The sequence below is a fragment of the Pholcus phalangioides genome, unplaced genomic scaffold (assembly GCF_987345545.1).
Source record: "Pholcus phalangioides strain wild (caught in Gottingen) unplaced genomic scaffold, Ppha-v1.0 ptg000007l_1, whole genome shotgun sequence".
Taxonomy (NCBI): domain Eukaryota; kingdom Metazoa; phylum Arthropoda; class Arachnida; order Araneae; family Pholcidae; genus Pholcus; species Pholcus phalangioides.
In genome coordinates, this window is record NW_028301600.1 from 29,099,860 (window position 1) to 29,121,305 (window position 21,446).

Consider the following 21,446-nt stretch of genomic DNA (forward strand, 5'->3'; position numbering starts at 1 on the left):
GAGCGTATCAGCGGACCTGTCATGAACGGCGACCAAAAAACACCTCCCTGACTCCCTCTCTATCCCCCCAAAAACCCACTGACCCTGCAGCCCTTCTTATATTTCCGCTTCCCAAATTTTGCCTCATCAATCTCAACAGTCTTACCGACGCCGCCTATTTTCTCCGAATAGAGCTTGATGTAATCAAGAATAATCTCATTTATGAACTGCCGCCAGTCGGCCAAGGTTCCGGAAGAAAATGAATATTCCCGAGCTATCCTGGCAGTGGTTTGACCTTGCATGATCTCATAGGATAGCAAAATCTCGGGAATATTCAGCTTACTAAACCCGAACCATGAGCTAAACCGAATTGATTTCTTGTCTCTGCACGTACTAACCATGCAGACCCAAATGAAACTGTCGGAAATATCATTTTTTGGTGTAACCTTCATGACATTTCCGCATTTTGGGCAACGCATTGATGATTTAATGAGCCCTGTTTCGCGCAAAAATTCCAACAACAAGGGCATATTTGGCACAGGTAAGTTTGATAAAAAATGGTATTACCAACGCCCTCCTCACCCAACGTTGGGCGGTTGTTCGAAAATTTCAGAGTCAGTTTTTGACAGGAAATAATACCCTGAAATTTCTTAACAACGCTGAAAATGGAAGGCATGAAAAAGGCAATAAAAAAGCGTCAAAATCAAATAATAAAGGGGGGAAAAATAGGAGCAATACAACCTTACCAGACGACAAAAGTATAATCCAAACCGCGTGGATCACACACCAATGACAAAATCGCTGTATGGCTGTTTGAAAAGATGCGCTACAACAACTAACGCCACCTGGCAGAATTTTTCTGAACTGCTTTAGAACATTCTGGAACAACGACAACCCAGCAGAAAAACGAACCAGTGCGCGCCAACGACGGCGATTTATCATCGGAAAAAAGTCGCCAATTTGGCGTGTCCCTTATATCGAAGCTGTTCCATTCGTTTATTCTTACCTTCTGCATATCCCAACTTTGTAGTAAAGTTAAGAAATGGGGGTGGGGTGCAATTGAGCCTGAAATTGTAATGATAGGTACTTGCAAGGATTACAACTGACCCCTCATCAGTTTCAAATCATACACTTCCACACAGCTACTGCATTGTAATCACTAAAACATTGTTTAAAATCTAACTACAAAGACTTTTCTTCAGGTTAGAAGCACAATGTTTTTTTCTTTCAAACCTTATTTTTTTCCATTAATCAAATATTTTTTTTATTAAAAAAAACGAATTACAGTGGATTCCACTCGTGGCCATCTTAAGAGCATTATGGGCCCCTGGGCAAAGTGATTTTTCTGAGGCCCCTAATCATCAAAGATGGTGAATGCGATAAATGGGCACTCGTTGTGGGTATATTATGTATACAAGTAAAACTAACATTAGACGACTAACAATAATTTTTATAGTATGCTTCACATTTACTTAGATTAGTTTTCATGTCAAAATGCACGTAGTACTATATATGTATCGCATAGCTGCTTCATGGTCAAATAAAAATAATTGATCAGATAATACAGTATTATAAAAATTAACATATCTTCTGTAATTTTGGCTTTTTTACATACATTAAAGTTTGGGGGGGGGGACATATGCAGCAGCAAGTTAATAATGATTTTTATATTTATGTACAATTATATTTTGTCTGAAGATGATGTCACTCTCGGCTATCCAGTAGATATGCGAAGATATCTCCTATATATCTTCCCATCAGCCAGCTGTTAAAAATCTTCATATGGATTGTGGAGAGGGACATCCTCGGATAAGTCACCATCTGGTGGCAGTGTCAGCAATTGAGTGCTTTGGCCTGAGTTAGGTCTGATCGTCCATGTACGGTCCCGTTCACTTCACACGAGCTCCAAAGGAAAGATTGAGGTATTCGTTGCCTTTGTAGTCTAGTGATCTAGGGCAGCGGTTCTCAACCGGTGCTCCGTGTGCACTTCCCAGAGGCTCCCGCAGCCACTCAAGAATAATAAAGTAAATCAATAAATTTGATAAACAAACAAAAAAAAGGCCTAAAGGGTACCGCCATGTAAATAATATACTAAAAAGGGCTCTCCAGTTAAACAGGACTCCGCCATAGAAATTATACACTGAAAAGGGCTCCGTGAGTCAGAAAAGGTTGAGAACCGCTGGTCTTGGATGTTCTCTTAGAAAGTGAAAGGACATGGGTTCGATTCCCCACAAGGGCAGTTGAATTTTCTCTTTCCAAATATATCTTCACATCAGCCAGCTGTTAAAAACCTTCATAATTATACTTTGGCCGATTAGAGCTTCTCACTTATTTTGTGGGAGGAATTCAATTTTCTCTCAATTTCTAAACTGAAAAAATTTGTCAAATCTATAGTTCCCATAATATAAAAAAGTAAAGTATTTGTGACCTATCGATCATGATATTTACGAATTGAAAATTTGAGAATTATGCATAATCACTAGTAAATGTGATAAATGTAGCAAAATATTTATCAAACTTTATCGAGATGATCCAATATTTTATCACTAACATATTTGTGCTGTATATAGACTCCAACATCCTTATTTGGCAATAAAAATGCATCCGTTAAATTTTTTTTTCTTCCTTTTTAAAATATGATTGTAAATATGAATCAGAAAAAAAAAACTGCTATTAAATAAAGCATTTATGCCATCTCGCATATAGAAGAAAAAAATAGTCTACTAAGAATTAAACTAATAAGTGGGGTTGTCCACTTAACTCGAGTCTTAACTACAGAGCAAAAATTATTTTTTTTAGTTAAGAAGTGGTTAGAAAATTCCCTCTCGCTTCTTAACTAAAGATCAAATCCATAGTGAAGAAGCGGATTCTTATTAAGAACCAGAAGGGGGGCACACCTCATCTTTTTGGTCCCCACCTCTGTCAAGAGCTTTCTTTTTTTTTTGCCACCATTCACAAAAGCCTCCAAAAAACATATCAATACTTCCTATCTGGGCCATCTTTGGGTGTTTAAAAGATTAAACTTATTTCAGGGTCTAAATTTTTTACCCCATATTAAAGCATTCAAGAGGTTCTACCTGTGATGTGGGCATATTAGACAGAATCAACTGTATCTGTAACCAGTTTGATGGTGCCACTTATAGCGAAGAGAAGCTAAAGATAAATATCTCATACACCTTTGTTTTTGAAAAATTTTGCATGATAATACGTATAACATATTAAACATGTCTGCACAATTATAGCTGAAACTATTTGGCGATAAGCTTCTTGTACTTTCCCTAATGTTTTGACTGTTGCTTATGGTGACATCTTCAGAGGTAACAACTCTGCTGTTGACTTGAGGAGTGTATGCAATAGACTATGTAAGCTGACAAGATGCTCTCTTTTTTTGCTGTAACTGGTTGAATTGTGGTTGCTGGCTTGCAATGGGGTGAAACTTCTTATTGGTTTGTGATTTTATGATGTTATCTGTTATTGTTAAAAATTTACCTTTGAGTATTGGCAACTAAACTATGATAATTTTCTTTCAAAGTTATTTTTGCCCTTTAGAATCTCTATGTCCTTTGTATAGAAACTGGGATGATATTGTATGCTAGAAGAGCATGTTTTTTTTTTTCCAAATCCATCTTGTGTCATGTTTTTGTAACATTTAGCTGTACTGAAATTAATTGTCCTGATTTCTTTGTGGAACTCTATATATATCAGGTTGTTCGGAAAGTAATTTCGGTTTTTTTTAAAATGAAAATGAAAGACTATTTTCTTATAGTGAATAAATATTTTATTGAATTAGATATTGTCCATTCTGGTCCAATACCTTTTGCCATCTTTCTGGCAGTAGCATGATTCCACACTCATACAATTTTTGTTCTTTGCTGGCAAAAAACTGATCCAGGTGATTTTTGATCACCTCATTTGAAGTAAAGGTTTTACTGTCTAAAAACTTTTGTAGAGACTGGAACAAATAATAATCATAAGGTGCCAGATCTGGAAAATATGGTGGGTGTGGCAGTATTATCTCATCCAAGCTGTAAAAGCTTTTGGCGAGTTAACAAACTTGTATGAGGTCTTGCATTATCTTGGTGGAACACTACACCTTTTCTATTGATCAATTCTGGCCTTTTCTGTTTAAGTGAATCATTCAATTTGTCCAGCTGATGACAGTACACTTCAGAATTGATCGTTGTGTTGTCCGGTTTGCATCAATTAATGCCTTTATTGTGTCTTCATCAGCTTCAACTGGCCTTCCAGAACGTGATGCATCTTCAACATCAAAATTGCTGGATCAAAATTTTGCAAACCAGTTTTGGCACTGGCGTTCTGTCAATACATCTTCTCCATACACATTGGATAATTTTTTTCTTGCTTGAATAGCATTTTTACCTTTTCTATAGTAAAAAAGTAAAATACGCCCAAAATGCTGCTTTTCACTTTCCATATTTGAACAGACACCAACCAAAAACTACTGCGTAGAATCAATCGAACTTTTTCGCAAGTAAGCCTTGCTATGTCAGCTGTCAAAATATATAATGATTATGCGGCTTAAGTGTGAAGTTGGCTGTGAAAAAATACAATTAAGTCCTCTGTTGGAAAAAACGAAATTACTTTCCGAACAACCTAATAGTTTTATATATTATGGACTTCAAAAGGAGTCTATTGATGTAGTTAGCAGACTTGCCAACTCTCCGGATTTTTCATCCATCCTTCCACTCTCCAGATTTTGGCAGAAAATTAGATTTTACGTGAGCTTTCATGTTATTGTGACGTCAATGACTGCTGTCGTCGTTTTTTTTTTTTTCAAACCTAGCACAACTCAGGTCTATCGCCATAGGCAATGTACTACCTAGTGAGTTGTGCCGGAAGTGTAAGTGCGTATACCTAACAGTCTGAGTGCGTATCTAGTGTTGTGTATGATTTTTCAGTGCTGTCATCTATATCTCAGAAGTGAAGTGAGTGATGTGTAGTGACAATATTTGTACTGTTTGTAGGACTGTTGCTCTCTGTGGCGATGCCGTCGTCGTTAGGGAAAACACCCATGGTCATTGCCATCGAGCAGCCGTTAAAAATAGTCTTGGTGATCGCATTTAAGCAACTGGCAAAGATGTGACTGTTTACATAGTGTTTATCGGCAATCATTTATCATGGGCATGACCTTGGTTACTGAAATTCCTGTATAATCGTTATTGTATCCCATTAATAGCTGTGAACCTACGTTTTTTCGTCAGCAGCTTTGTATTTTGAAGTTTTTAAATTGTTTCCTCTGATTAAATGTCTTCAGAAAGAAAATAAAAAACTAAGCTATATAAAGCTAAATATAAAACTTTTAAGAGTTCATATACTCAAGATAATCACTGCTAGCATCCACAAAAGTAAATACTTGTTTTATGAACAGTATGTAGATGTGATTTCACTGTTCTGCATGGAAAGACTGACATGAAATTATATTCTGCTCAGGGAGGGGGGGGGGGGAAGGAATGATGGAACTTTTTCTTAATTGATGATTTTTTCCAATATTTTTTCACATAGACCATTGTTCTGCCAAACACTTCAATTGAGTATACTTATCGTTTTAGTTTTTATTCAGATTATTTTGAAAATATTTTTCTTTTTGCTTACTGTGTTAGATACTTCTCCATTTGGATGAAATTATTTTCATTACAAAAAGTAATTTTCAACCAGGGCAGGGCTATTATCAGAGCCAATTTTGCTAGCACCCACAGTTACGTTTTTTTTTTATCTTCTTAGTTTAGGATTTGTCTAAAATGTCGAGATATGCTCACAATTCATTAGCAATGAATTTCAGCTTGTTGCTGCTGTGGTATAACATCTATAGCTCTCAATGTCACGTAAGTTTTTATAATGTCTGGTTTAAAAGTCCCTTCCAGTATAGTTATTTAATTTATCTTACTTACTATTAAGTCACCTCATTTATAAAGTTTCTTTTATCAGCCCCTCTCCCTCCAAGGGGTGATGTCATACCAAGATCTGTACTTTGCTGCACTGACTTATTTTCATCAGTATTTGAAGTTATTTCCATTCTCAGTCACTTAATTTACCAAAGTTAAAATTAATTAAAATTTGCACTGAAAAGAGAAATATTCAAGAAGAATTTCCAAGTAGAAAAAATTTATGAATTTTTCTAAAATTTGCTTGTGTATTAGCAATCAAACTGAAATGCAGGGTCATTGCCTATCATTTTATGATTCTCTGTTGCGGCATTCCTAAAGAGTTTAAAGATGGTATTGCTTTCAAAAATTTTTCAGTGTACATGGTACATATAAATGAATTTTATATCCCTTTTTGAATGTTTATATTTCAAGAGGCGAAACTGTCGAATATAATATTTCATCTGATCACAAGCTAGAATCCAGCCACTCCCAGCACGAAGAGAACATCCGGCATCTCAGATGTTTAACTCTCTTACAGCCAGTTTTTTCCCCTCAAAGTAGGCTCATCCAAGTTTTGACTACTCTCTTTTCTTTTCACTTGTCTACTCGACTTGGATTTGTTTTTCAGGTCTCCACCTCTGACGAAATCTTTAAATTTTTTCTTCACCTTTCACAAATCCAAAATACACTCCATACTCCATGTCTGTGCCATCTTGGACTTCAAAGAGCTAACCTTCTATGCCTCTCAAGTCAACAACAAAGTATTGTCATCTCTGAAATTTCTGTCATAGCAGCTGTTTAAAAATTAAGGAAAAGTGCAATAAAATAAACAGCCTGGAAAGCTTCAGCTGTTCTTCAGACACCAGTTATAAAAGACTGATGTATGCAGACCTGCCAACTCTCCCGATTTAGGCGGGAGACTCCGGATTTTTCATTCATCCTCCCGCTCTCCGGATTTGTTAAAATTTCTCTGGATTTTGGCAGAAAATTAGATTTTATGCGAGCTTTCACGTTGGCGTGGCGTGGCGTGGCGTCAATAATTACCGTCGTCGTTAGGGAAAACACCCATAGAGGACAGTCGTAGTCATTTCCATTGAGCAGCCGTAATAAAGTCTCTGTGACCGCATTTAAGCAACTGGCAAAGACGTGACTTTGTTTTCGTAGCATTTATCGGCAATCATTAATCAGGGGCATGACCTTGGTTGCCAAAATTCCTGTATAATCGTTATTGTATTCCATTAACAGCCGTGCGGTAAACAAGTTTTTTAGTCCGCAGCTTTGTAATTTGAATTTTTTTAAATTGTTTCTTCCGATTAAACATCTTCAGAAAGCAAATATAAAACTTCAAGCTATATACAGCTAAATATAAAGCTTTTAAGAATTCATATTACCCAAGATTATCAATCAGTGAGAGCATCCACAAAAGGAAACACATAATTTATGAACAGTATGTAGATGTAATTTCTCTATTCTGCATGGAAAGACTGACATGGAATTATATTCTTCTCTGGGGCAATGCAGAACCTGCTTTGGGGGGGGGAAGAGAATAACTTTTTCTCAATTTATTAAAAAAAATTTTTTTTTTGAAAATGTTTTCATGAACTTTTTTTTTTGATTGAGTCTATGAGTGTCGGGGGAGGGGGGGGGGTGCCCCTCTCGGGAGAATCTCCGGATTTCTGGATTTAAAAAGTTGGCACGTCTGTGTATGTCTGGGCCTGTCCATGTTCTTAACATTGTTTAGACATAATGTACCTTTTCAACAGTTCTGTGTATTTTCGCTGTGCCAAAATAGCTTTTTAATGCCTTGCTTCCGCTCAGTTCTTGAAATAATATAAACTGTTGGAATTGAAAATATTAAATGTAAGCATGCTATTTCAATCTTTCTGGGTTTGAACAAGGTCTTCAAACACAGAGGTTCTCATCCAATTTTTTATAACATTTTATAGTTGTCTGCCAATGTTTTTAAAGATACTTGTTTTTATACTAAAGAAAGGATGTTTAATCCCCTTTTTCTGAAAGTACCAATCTTAAATTCCCAGTATGTTGAAGACTATGCCAAATTTATATCCATTATATGTTACTGCTAATTAAATTATTGGACAATGATCTTCTGATATGAGAATACTTTCATGAATTTTTAAAACTTTTCATTGCTTTTGTTTCAACAATTATTTTGTTTGTTATATATTTTTGGTACTTTAATTACTATTGCATAATTAATGTATAATTTTATTCACTGACCAATATTTGCTCTAATTTTTTTTAATATGAGCTGATAATGCTAATGTTAAAAAATAATCGTGCATTGTTTCGAAAACATTTATACTTATAAATATATATATAATGCATACAACTTTTATGAAACAATCAGATAGAGCCGTGCTTTTCTGTGCTTATAACTTTGTTTCAGCATGCCAAGAAATTGGCTATAATATCTTTTTGTATATAATCTGTTTTAACTTTCTTTTCTTTCGCCCTTTTACATGCTTTACTGTTAAATTTGCTTTTATTGAAGCAGCTGCTTATGTTTCACTGTTAGGGTCTGATTCTGAAAGTGATTGGAGTTCTCTGGAACGCAGGCAAAGAGAAGTTTATAGTAAAGTGAATCGCAAACCTACCCCGCACAAGAAAACTCGAAAAAAACGAGGCATTCCAGTTGCTCCTCCTCGGATTCCCTCATTTGAGGGACCCCCACCTCCTCTCCCACCATTCCCTGGGGGTCAGAGGATTGTGACTGCTCAATCTCTTGATCCACTTGATAAAGGTATTACTTACAGCGCTATTAGTGTGTGGTACTGCATGTTTAGATTGAAGCACATTGCATGCGGTAGCAGTGCTGTAACTGCTAATGAATCTTCCTCTATAGGTGATTTCTGTTTCTGTTGCTGTTGTGGAGCACTGCTTTAAATCTTTCACTTTAAACCTGTCACTTTTTTTGAAGTTGGTGAATTAGAAGAGTTATTTTTTAATAAATCAACAAAATTATAAATTACCAATAATAATTTTTTCCAGCCATTAAGATTTTATTTTCAAGCTTTCAACAAGTGTGTGTAATATATGCATATACATCTCACACATACATGGGGTAATCATGTATTAAAGAAATCAGTTATTGAATTCATGTTTTTCTGAGAAATTTAAAAATTTTCAATAAGGAAATTTGAAAATAAAGTGTAATTACATTTTAATAAAATTTTAAAGTAATTTTTTATACTTGTACACACACACGCATACACACAATGTACAAACTCCAATTTCATGCCATTGTATGCCACTAAGGTATTTAAGCACACACACCGTGGGATTGATGGCATATTGAATCACTCGTCTCATACTCTTATCACCTTCTATTTTACAAAGTCACATTTTTATGAAAAATAGTGTACTATCATGAAAAGCTTCTATTATGTCTGTTGGTATTAATGTCTTATTTGTTCTAGTCTCCACTTGATTTTACGAATCTACATGTTTTTACAAACTTGTCCTCTGATCCAACAATGTCATCTCTTTGAACATATAAACAAGTGTTGACCATGAACTTAAGTGTTATAATAATGCATCTTTCATGGCCTGTTTCATCAAAGAAAGCTTCTGGGTTACAGAGAAGATTTATACAAACATTTATAAATGTCTACACCCGTGGTAGGCACCTTCAGTGGTGACAGGAGTGGAGATGAAGTGATCTCAGACTTTGAAGCCCCAAAGCAGAATATGCTGAAATGTGCCCAAAAAATATGCTGATTGTTCTGAGACGTCTGTAAATACTAGCTCAGCTCTGACCTTGGTCTCAGTCGTCTTTTGACAGCCAAAGAGATCATATCTTTGTTCTTGTTGCCCCTGAAGATGCCTACCTGAGATGAAAGGCCAACAAGCTTCTACTTATGCATCATATTTCACTTAATAGTGTAATTTTAAGTTATTACCATTAATTTGCCTGTTATTCTATAGTGCATCTGGTTATTATAACTATATTAGCATTCACATGCTATCCATGTGCAGGCCTGTATTTATCTTTTTTTTCATTTTATTTATTTATTTAGTCTCTTATTCCCCTATGCAGTCAAACATTTTGAACCTTGTGTCCAATTCAACCTTGATATCAGTAACAATATATATGTTATTACCAAAAAATTTGCTGCCCTCTAAATTTTTCTATCCCATTTCGCTGCAAATGTTGCACATGCCTTGTAACAGAAAATGTAATCTTGAGTAAAATCAGTTAACTTTGTTTACATGCCTTATGTAATGCCACCAAAGCACCGAAACCTATTACTCCAATGAAGGGAAATGACCTAAAACAATAACACCAAATGACAACCTTACAATGCTTTAGACATTTTTAAGTAATGTTCCCTATAATTTTTTATTTTATTTTGCTTGTGCTGATCTACTTTGTGTGTGGTAAGGCAATCTGTCTTATGCACTGATAGTGTGTTTAGTAGTTTTGAATGCAGAGGACACATTTTCAACTTGCGTGGTCGCGTCCACTGAGCGTTATTTGGAAAGCACATTTTGTCGTATGTGACATAGAGCTCTTGATACGAAGAAAGCTGAGGGGAGGTGGTTGCCAGATGTCTGCATGTACAACCTACGAGAGCATTTGTGGGGGAAGAATACATATTCCTGAATTACTGAGGATTTATACTTTCAATTTAAAATTTAAGAAAATTAAAAATTAATTTTTCAATTTTTTTTTTATCAACTATGAATATGTTGTCCCAGAGGGGTTGATGCCTGCCTCCCCTCTTCCATAGTGAATCTCAAGATTCATCACCAATGAGAGGATTGTCATGTGCCAATGCTGTCATGTCTGTAATAATCTTCAGCATATCCATGGCAAAAAAAATCACTTTAGAAATGCAAAATGGTTTTTCGTAGTTTCATAAAACGAACATCCTGAAATTTAAAAAAAAAGTAGAACACTTGAACAAAATTGCATTGTTACATAAAGATTTTCAAAAAAAATAGACAGCTATTCATTTCAGTGAAAGCTACTAGTACTTCACTACAGAGATGCTGCTCCACTCTAACTTACCCGGGACCCAGGTTATTGGCAAAATCTGGGTCGTCTTTGAGTAAAAGTGGCCCCCCCCCCCTCAGAAAAAATAGTTCCCCCCCAATCATTCATGAATCAGACAATTTACTTCTAAAAACGTGTTCAATCCAAAGATAAGTTACTAGTATAACCAGTCTATAAATTCCTTTCCGACTGATTTTCCGTTTTGAAAAACCTATTCTAATTATAGAAAGAGCTTATTAGCTCCTTCAATAATATCTTCTGGTTAAATTTAAAGTAAATGAATCTTATGATTCATACAAATCCTTGCTAATCGATTTCCATCTGGAATGATTTTTTCTTCCCTGGCGGTCCATAAGTGTGGTTTACCACCAGTAGGTGGTGCTATTTATCCTTCAAATTAATAATGTGTGATTTGCAATTTAAGGCTGGTCATCCACTGGCAGCAACTTGAAGTGATAAAGAAATCCCACAGTTTTCTGTATTTCCAAGACTGATCCCATTACACTGCAAGTATCTAAACTTTGACCATTAGAGACCACTTTAAGCTAGTTATTTTTGCCTACGACAGCAGGCAAGAGATTTCCGATTCGAACGGGATCAAACCGTACTGCACTCAAGCGCAGTACGGTTCAGTTTTATTTAAAATATTTTTATTTACTTATTTATTTTATGTATTAAATTTAATTTCTGCCTTTTCATCTTTTTTTTTTTTAATCAGTAAAATTTTTTGTTTTTTCACGTCAGATTTGACATCTCTCCTAGAGTGGACAGAAATATTTTTCTCTTTTTTTTGTTTCAATCAGTTTTTTTTCCCCTTTCATCTCAAATTTGGCATCTACCCCACATTGCCCAAGAGCCACTGCATTGTGGCAACAGAATTTTTTTCAAAGGAATAACCAAATAGAAAAGTAAATCGTATTTAGCTGACTATCGCTGTGCATTGACGAGTCCCAAACACACATATTCGTGATGTTAAACTCACGACCTCTAGATGACAAAATTGTGGATATTCAAGGTAGAGTTTTACAGATTGTTTTTTATTTCTAATCTCAGAAATTTTTTTTACAATTTTAACGGGTGATCCAGTCCTATATGATTTCTCAAAAAGTCACGTGCAATTTTGTGGGAACAAAACATGCTATAGCACATCAGCAGCATCTTTTCCACTAATTGTGTATTTAAACCTTAAACCAGTTAATCTAAAACTTGCATGAAAGACATTTCTATAAACATGAATCTACATACATATGTATTTCAAAAGCATGTAAAAACTTGTATTGATATTATAAGGATGCTCTGCAGTATGGCAACCTTTGGCTCTGATTATAAAATCAGAGTTTAGTAAAAATTTAGTTTCCGGCATATATTGTGAGCGAACCTTAACAATGGCTCTTGTTGCATTTGAAAATGGCCAACACTAGTTTACTTCCATTTAACTTGCTTCTTTTAGCACAGTACTATACCACAATGCCTCATTTGCATCAGATACTACCTTTGAATATCATGAAACCACATAAGCATTGATGATTTTTAATAGGTATGGTATAGGTATGTATCTTCCATACATAAAAATTTAGGCTATCTAACTTGAACATTTCACGAACTGCACTTGTAAGTTTATTGGATGTTAAAATTAAAAAAAAAAAAAATTCTGTACTGTATCTTTTATCAATCCCATATTATAAAACAAAATTGTTAGCTTGTGAAAAGTGTTCACCCGGTTTTGGACACGAGATGCTTGGATGCATTGGTACATTACAATCAGTAGTTATGTCTTGTTAATTTAATGTGTATTCTTTAATAATAAATTTATGAATAATAAAATGTAGCTGTAATTAATTACATGTTATTTATTTAATGTCTACTTTAAATATATGCATAATAAAATGAATATAAAATAATAAAATTATGAGTACAATAAAATATTTCATATCATGATCAGTATTACACATCGCATTTACGTATCTACAACAATTTCATATCATATGATCAACATTACATATTGCAATAATATCAAGTTATAGAATGTTTGGCTAATGATTAAAATTCTATTTTGATTGCCTTCACCGGAATGAGCAATCAAAAACTTTATGAAGTTCCCTGGTAGATGCTCGTAGTTTGATAATACAGAGTTGCCAGCTGCTACAGATTGTCCGTAGTTTCTATGTACGCTCACAATAAACTACAGAGTTACGGGAGATACTCTTAATACTACGGAAATCAGTTTAAAAAAACAGATCTGAGTTTCTTGAGGTGTTTTACTTCTTTTTTTAAATTGCATCGATCTTTACCATAATGATGAATTTGTATATGCATGTGAGAGAGCTCAAACTCGGAGCCAGTCTGTTTTGTCTGTTCGCAGTGTGACATACCAGGCCACATCTCTGCTTCGTCGGTCATCTTATAAAACTTTAAAGTTCAGAAATAGGCTTCACTCACCTTAAAAAATGGCTCAGCCCGTAACGTGGCGGTAACCAGCAACAGCATGTAAACAGAAATAATCATCAACACAATGGCAAACCTTTCTTATATAGAGGAAAAAACCATGGCACAACTGGTCCAGCAGCCGACAGACCAACCAATCCCAATCCTTGGTTTTAGGTGATGTCATAGGAAAATGGAGGGAACGACCTCTAGCGCTATGTTCAAGGTCATCAGGACCAACTCATGGCATCACACAGGAATAGTGATGATCCTGTTAGGATCAACTATTGTTCTGTTAACTGAAAACAGGAGTAAACAACAAAACACCGCAAAAGTATTTAATTAAGTATTTTAAATTAAGTAAGTTATTTGACGGAATACTAGGTAAGAACCTTCCTATCATAACATCAGTTTTCCCATTATTCTATCATCAGCCTTTGACTGATAATGGGTTCGTACTAGAACTTTCTGTCCTACATGAATTTGTTGTTTTCTTGCCCTATCATATAATGTTGACGTCACTGTTGTTTATTTACTTGTCGCCGTCCTTGTTCAAGCTTTTCAGCTGGTATTTAAGCCTTATCCCAAATGTTAGTGCTCATTGCCCAATCAAACGGCAAAGCCAATTCTTGCCCCAAGAACAGTTTTACCAGTCATAGCAGATATAGCAGTACGGATAGCTAGACTAAAAAATGGTAAGCTTTTATCCCAGTCTCTGATTCTTTACATAACACGATATCATCTGTTTTACAGTTTTATTCATCCTTTCGTCTGCAAAATACAAATGGTTGAGAAATTCTCCATTTATTTTAATTCCTTTCTCATCCCAATCCAATTTTCTAAATACTTCTTCTAAGACAGAGGTAAAGAGTTTTGGTGAGATAGTATCACCCTGTCAAACACATATCCCAAGTATAATTTTTGCTTTTCCTTTATCTGAACGAATGGTTGCAGTTGCTTTGTCATATTTTCTTAATGATATTGAGATATATGTTTTCGCTACCCCAATTGCATCTAGAGCCTTAACAGCAGCAGATGTGGACAGAGTCAAAATAAATGAAGGCCATACACAATGGTAATTTGTGTTCTTTGTCTCTCTCTGAGTTCCCTGATTGTGTTTGGATGTGATCCATTGTACCAAATCCACTTAAAAAAACCTGCTTGTTCTTTTGGTTGGACTTCATCCAATGCGGATACAAAAGCCTATATTTCAGCACTTTGGTAAAGATTTTATAAATTACTGAGAAGAGACTGATTGATCAATAATTCTTGATATCCTCTTTTTCGTCCTTTTTGTAAAGAACCACCATTGCGTTATTACGATCTTCTGGCACATCTAATTTTGTGAGACAATTTGTGAACAAGCAGCTAACACACTGGCAAATTCTTCTCCTGCTTCTTTAATGATGTGTATTGAAATCCCATCTTCACACCTGGGCATTTCCCTTTTTTTCATACATCTTATTTATAGCCTTGTAGACGACTTCTTTCAGCACAGGTGATACAAATTCTGCTCCATTTTCTTTTCTCTCTTCCTGCTCCCTTTCCTCTGTTCCAGCCCCTTCATGCTTCTAAAGAGTATTATAATATTCCTCAACAATACTAATAATTTCATTTTCATCTTTTGTAATGGTTCCGTCTTTCCTTTTTTAGTGCAAAAATTTCCTTTCTTCGAACATGCAGTTTTTGTTTTGTTGATTTTAAGCTCCTATTAATCTTCCAGTGCTTTTTTTACAAAATCACAATTGAACTTCCTGACATCTTCTGTAATCTGCTTTTGTAGTGTCTTACGAAGTTCTGTATATTCCACTTTTGATCTACGGTCATTATTCTTAATCTGAAATTCTCTTTGGGCTTTCATCAGTTTCTTAGTTTCTTCACCGTTTTGATTTCTTTTTCTCTACCGACTTTTGATACTTCTTTCAGGGTAGTGGTTAAAGTTCTGTTCATCGTGGTGACATCTTGTCCATCTTCAGTGGTATTATAATCACATCGGTTCAAATCAAATCGGTTCTTCCACTCTAACTGCAATTTATAATGATGTTCTTTAAGATTTGCCATATCGATGACAGTTTTTGTATTTGTGATAAGTTTTGCTCTTTCCATCTAGTGTTAACCCGTCCAGTGATATTGACGTAATATTATGTTGGAAGTTCTATGAAAGAAATACAAACACCATCCTTGTGTTTGCTAAGTATTTGTGCCGATTTGAGATAAGAATATAACCTTGAGATTTTTTTGTGAGTAGATAAAAACATGTTTTTCACTTAATCTTCTTTTCTCTTTCTTCCATACGTGTCTTTGTCTTTGCTTGAGGGGGTCTCATACATTAGAATAATTTGATAGAGAGGATTTAAAACTGACTAGTGCATTATCAAATTCAAAATGATATCAAGTGCACTATGCAAAGGCGTGAAGTTATTGAAAATATTGGGATTACTCAAAAATATTGTGGGGTGTTAGAGGGCTCAAATCTAATATTTTTATTTCTTATCGAGATGGTAAAAAATAATGAGTTTTTGGGCCCGTGAACCGGATTTTCAAGTTTGTGCCTATGATAGTTCAGCATTATATAGTTTGTTAGCAGTTTATTAGGCATTATATATCACCTGTCCATTACATTACACCCAATAGTTCTTTTTTGACAAGATGAATACACTTGAAGATCAATTTCTTATTTAGTATTTTTTGTTAGATATGTTTCGTTCAACATCCCATATTCATGCATGATGCTGGGTTCTAAATGCTCAGTTTAAGTGAAGATGATTAAATTCAGGAGAGAGCGTCGGGGAAGATCAGATCCATGGTGCTCGGCTTGAGCTTCATGTAAAAATTCTGATTTTTGAATTCTGGTGTGCTCGAATTCATGACAAAAAATACTGGGAGTGCTTGTTCACACATGGCTCTGATGCAACATTTTTACCAACAAAGTTATATAAACAGTCCCTCATGAAAACGTTTTAAAATGTGTCTTTTAAAAAAAAGCTAGTGTTATTTTAATATGAGAAACGAGACATCAAATACTTCGAAAATCGCTACCTAGTGTAGTGACGAATATCCACTCATATACAGGGTGTTCTGTAAATGGACCGACAAACTCAGAGGGTTGTTAGTAGGCATCAAGAAGAACAAAACTTGCCATTTAACATGGTGTCACAAACCACATTGAGAGGGTGAAAATCGCATGCAGGCTCTGAGTCCAGAGGAGACCAAAGGTGGATGTCGGTTGATTGCTGAATGCGTTCATGGGTTCGCTCATCATATCTGACATAAGAAGCATCGCAAAATGCATGCGCTGGAGTAGGATCATGCACTGTGGATGACGTAAATTAGCGTTGTTGCTGTAGTAAGCATGTGTAGCAGTTGTCTGTTTCAATGAGTATCATGATGGCTGACTACATGAACAAGGAATACGCTGATATGCTTCTGATTTACGGTTGAGCAGATGGCAATGGGCGCTTAGCACAGCGGATATACCAACAGCAATATCTGATGAGGTGTTGTCTGCACCTGTGTGCGTGTGACGAAACTTGCATGAGTTTTTTGCTATTTTCCCCCTCTTAACGTGGTTTGCAACACCATGTTCCATTGCAATTTTTGTTCCTCTTGATGTCTACTAACAACCCTCTCAGTTTGTCGGCCCATTAACAGAACACCCTGTATATCCCCCATCTTCATTTAGCAAACAGTCTTGAAAACCTGTTCTGAAACCAAGAATATATTTGGGGGAAAAAAATCTAACTAGAATTATCTCTTTTCCCTCTTTCCTTGATATGATGGCAAATCTTCCACTTTTGGTGAATTTTTGCTATGGAAAGGAAAAATATGTTTCATTGAATGGAGAAAATAAACTTTCTTTTTTCTACAGGTTAAGCATTATTCTACATCACACCAGTTGATGATTGCTTCTTGTATTGAATTTTTTAGAACACTGCAGTCTTGGATCACATGCTTCTTATTAGATATTATGTATTTGACCTTGCTTGTTATTCCAGTTGGGTTTCTCCGTGTCCACTTTCTTTGGGGTTTCTTCTAAAAAAACGAATTCATGATGCACAACTGCTCACTCTCTGCAAATTTGTTGAGTCTTTCTTCTATCGTTTCGTACATCGTAACCATGATTTTGACTGAATTTTCGTCATTTCTTCTCTCTCCAATTCTACACTGAAGTCACCCATTACTATTTTGATATGTGGTTTCCTTTAATATTCATCTTGTCTAATTCTTTATAAAAGTCTTCTACTACTTCAGAATAGCTTGTTGTTGGTGCATAGACTTTAATAGTCTGTATCCGTTATCTGCTTGATATTTGCATAACCAATTTTGCAATTCTATCAGATATGCTATCTAACTCAACTATGATTTTTGCATTTTTTATATGAAAGAGATCCTACTCCACTAGTTCTTCCATGATTTGTTTCATGTCCACTGGCAAGTTCGATTTTCTCCTTTTCTTCTTACTTCAAAGATGCCGAAGATGTCCCAATTTATTCTTTCCAGTTCTTCCAACTCCTGTAAATAATTTTCTGATGAAAGAGATTGTCCGTTATATGTGGCCAAGGTCATCATCTTATGGCAGCCTAGTCCAACCCAAAGATTCTGTCTTCATGTCTTGCTGGTTGCTGCCATTATCAGGATACTCAGACTGCTGGGGACTAGTAGTTTATAGACAGAGTTCATATTTCTTTTTAGAGCACCACGTGTTAAACATGGTTACTTACGGACTGCACCACGAGAAGGTGTGGATTGGACCTTAAGCCTCTACTTCTAGTCGATTCCTTCAAGTCCTCATAATGAAGCAATTGAAGGGTCTTCTCCTAGTTAACAAGTAAAGACTATTCAACATAGATAGGGATATACTCAAATAAATGGGGGTGGGGGGGAATCAAGAGATATGAAACATGAATATATGTTCGACACAGTATCAATACATTTTCATGCATTCAATTTTGTGTTTCTTTTTTTTCTTTGAAAATTCTCTCTCTAATCACTGTGCATGAAGGGTGTCCCTGACCTATACTGCGAGAATGAGAGGTGTTAGACAAATAATTTTGGAAAAGGAACTTAAGTTTGCAAATTTTTTTTCGATTTGCACATGTTAATATGAAATTTTATACTATAACAATGGATAGTCATTTTTACAGCAAAGCTGCTTTGGCACATAATTACACCTGAATGGTTAATCTTGGGTTGTACATTGAATTTTTTTTTTCATCTGTGTCTCTTTTACCCCATTCTCTTGATGCTTTTGAATACCTAGAGTAGGGGGTCTTAAACGTTTTATGCTCGAGGGCCTCATAAAAAATTTGTTGTGTTGCGTGGCCACTCATTAACGGCAAGGGGGCCTACCCCCATTCCCTCCAAAGACAATCACATACTGAATATATTTCAAAATATTTAAAAAAAATTTACATTCAATTCAATTAATTTTAACAAACATTAATTTTGAATGATTCGAAATTTTTTTTTTCAAATTATAGTATCAAAAAAAATACCTTTTTTGCTATATTAATACATTTCTGTTACTTAAAAATGCTTTTGAAAGTTGGCAACTCTAAATTTATCTCAGAGATTCCTTGTGTCCCTCCAATCAATCCCAGTGTGCCTCACCTCCTGTGAAAGGTTGATCCTACGTACACTCAGATACGACAAATTAAAATGTGATGCATACATATTTTATGATTCCATTACGTAGCATTTTCGTTTTAAAAAAATTAAGCTGAATTGGAGAAAGACCAATTATTTTAGGTATTTTTTGTATTGTATGGAACAGAATGGAAATGGATGATTTTCGTTTATACATGTATATGTTGAATTAATTATTTACCAAATAAAAAAAGTCTTTGGATCCTTACATTATGAATGCAGTTTGATGTAATTTCTATATTAATGTGAAACTTGTCATTTTGTTTTGCTTGATTAAAACTTCATTGTTAGGTAAAATTTGTTTTTCCTCCAAATGCTGATCAGTCATATGTGTTCTAGTTTTTGATTTTGTATTCTTCATTCGACTTAACAACTGTTCACATATGTAAGTGCTGCCAAAGAAGGCATGAACAATGCATGTTAGCATATTTCTGGATACTTTTCTTTGGAATTTCAAAAAAACTTGCATTTCGTTGCAAATCTGCAAATTCTAATTGTTGCTCTGGTGGAACACTTTCGATATTGACCGAGAAAGGTGAGGAAAAAATTTTCATAGAAATTTTCTTCTCTCTGAAGTTGGAAAATCAACTTCTGAATTCCATTCTTAGGTTTGAAATGTACTGTACGCAATCGTCCAGTTTCCAAGTTGCAGATCTATTTACCAACTCCAATAATTTAGGGAAATTTATGCAGTTTTTGTTTTGCAATTGACGTTCACAAAGGACTAATTTAGTTTCGAACGCTTTCACGTAGTCAAAGATTATGGACAAGTAGATCTTTTCCAGAAAAGCAGTAGTTTAGATCATTCAGATAACCAGTGATATTGACAAGAAATGTGAAATCTCTCACCAAATTTTTATCTTGAAACTCTCCAATAAGTTTTCCTTTGGATTTCATGAATGCATCAACTTCCTCCAAGGAAAACAGGCGCCGAAGCATCTTTCCCTGGCTCAACCAGTGTATTTCTGTACAATAAATAACGTAGCCATGCTCAACTTCCAAATCCTCTAAGACTTTTTGAAACTGTCTATGTTTAAGTCCTTTTGATTGAATAAAGTTAACTGCTTTCACTACAACAGACATTACATGTTTAAAGTTGGAGAAAAAAATTTTGCACAAGTTTTCCTGGTGTATGGTGCAGTGGAAAGTCATCTTCGTATTTCCTCATTTTTCGGCATCTGACTTTATCAATGTGATTACCCCTGTCTTCTGACCGGTCATAGAGGGAGCAGCATCTGTAGTTATGGCAGATATGTTTCTTAAGTCCAACTCACATTTGGTCAATGTTTCTGCCAAATTTGAATATAAGTCGAAACTTTGTGTTGTACCCTCGAGTGCAATGACACCAGCTAACTACTCAACAATTTTGAAGTTTTTTCAATACCATGAATGAAAATGGCTGCTTGTGCGGTATCTGTTGCATTCGTCAATTCATTCATAGTTACTGAGTAAAAAAAAAAATCCTCGCATTTGGATTTGAAGGTCTTGAGTACTTGAGTACATCTACTGATAGATCCTCCACACGTCTTGCTACTGTCACACCAGACAAACTAATGTTCAAAACAGCTTGAGCCTGTGATGGGCAAAGCACATCAAATGCAGACTGAAGATATTCTTTAACGAATTCTCCATCAACGAAGGCTTCCCACGTTTCACAGTTTTCTCTGATATTATATAACTAACGCGAACACAATTTTCAGACTGTTCATTTCTTCCAAAGAATAATGATTGCTGCCAGTTCAGCTTCGATTTCAGTTCATTGACTTTTTCACTTCGAAAATGTCCCTCCAATCAAGAATACTTTGCACTATGCTTGGTATCGTAATGTCTCTTAATATTATATTCTTTCATCGTGGCTACGCTCTCATTGCAAATTAGACAAACTGCTTTAGCCTTGTGTTTGACAAAAAAATAAAGGGATGACCACTTTTCTTGAAAAAATCTCACTTTTTCTTCAACTTTCCTTTTTTTTGCTGTCACGGTTTGCCATCATGCACTCATTTAAAGACTAAAAGGCTTCTGATCAGAGGCTTCAAAGACCAAAAACAGAGTAAACTAACTGTACAAATATTTTACAAATCCCATTCTTCCAACCAATCCAGATGCATACATCTGTCTGCTCCTTGCGGAACCATGCACCTGAGAAATACGATACCATGGAAATTCATCTGAACAAGCTCAACAATTTTGAAGTTTTTTCAATACCATGAATGAAAATGGCTGCTTGTGCGGTATCTGTTGCATTCGTCAATTCATTCATAGCTACTGGGTAAAAAAAAAATTCCTCGCATTTGGATTTGAAGGTCTTTAATACATCTACTGATAGATCTTCCACACATCTTGCTACTGTCACACCAGACAAACTGATGTTCGAAACAGCTTGAGCCTGTGATGGCCAAAGCACATCAACTGCAGACTGAAGACATTCTTTAACAAATTCTCCATCAACGAAGGACTTCCCACGTTTCTCAATTTTTTCTGCTATTATATAA

The 21,446-nt window shown here is 35.3% G+C and overlaps 1 protein-coding gene across 14 annotated transcripts in view; it reads left to right on the forward strand.

The window, feature by feature from the left end:
- RhoGAPp190 (Rho GTPase-activating protein 190) overlaps positions 1 to 21,446 on the forward strand; it is a 231,649-nt gene that overhangs the window by 182,188 nt on the left and 28,015 nt on the right. For 12 of the 14 annotated variants that reach the window (XM_089232991.1, XM_089232978.1, XM_089232986.1 and 9 more), the window contains one exon: positions 8,404 to 8,628. The exons of the other annotated variants lie outside the window; for them this stretch is intronic. In XM_089232991.1, the coding sequence (XP_089089117.1) occupies positions 8,404 to 8,628 (225 nt within the window). The remainder of the gene's footprint in view (positions 1 to 8,403; positions 8,629 to 21,446) is intronic. 14 annotated transcript variants of the gene reach the window in all.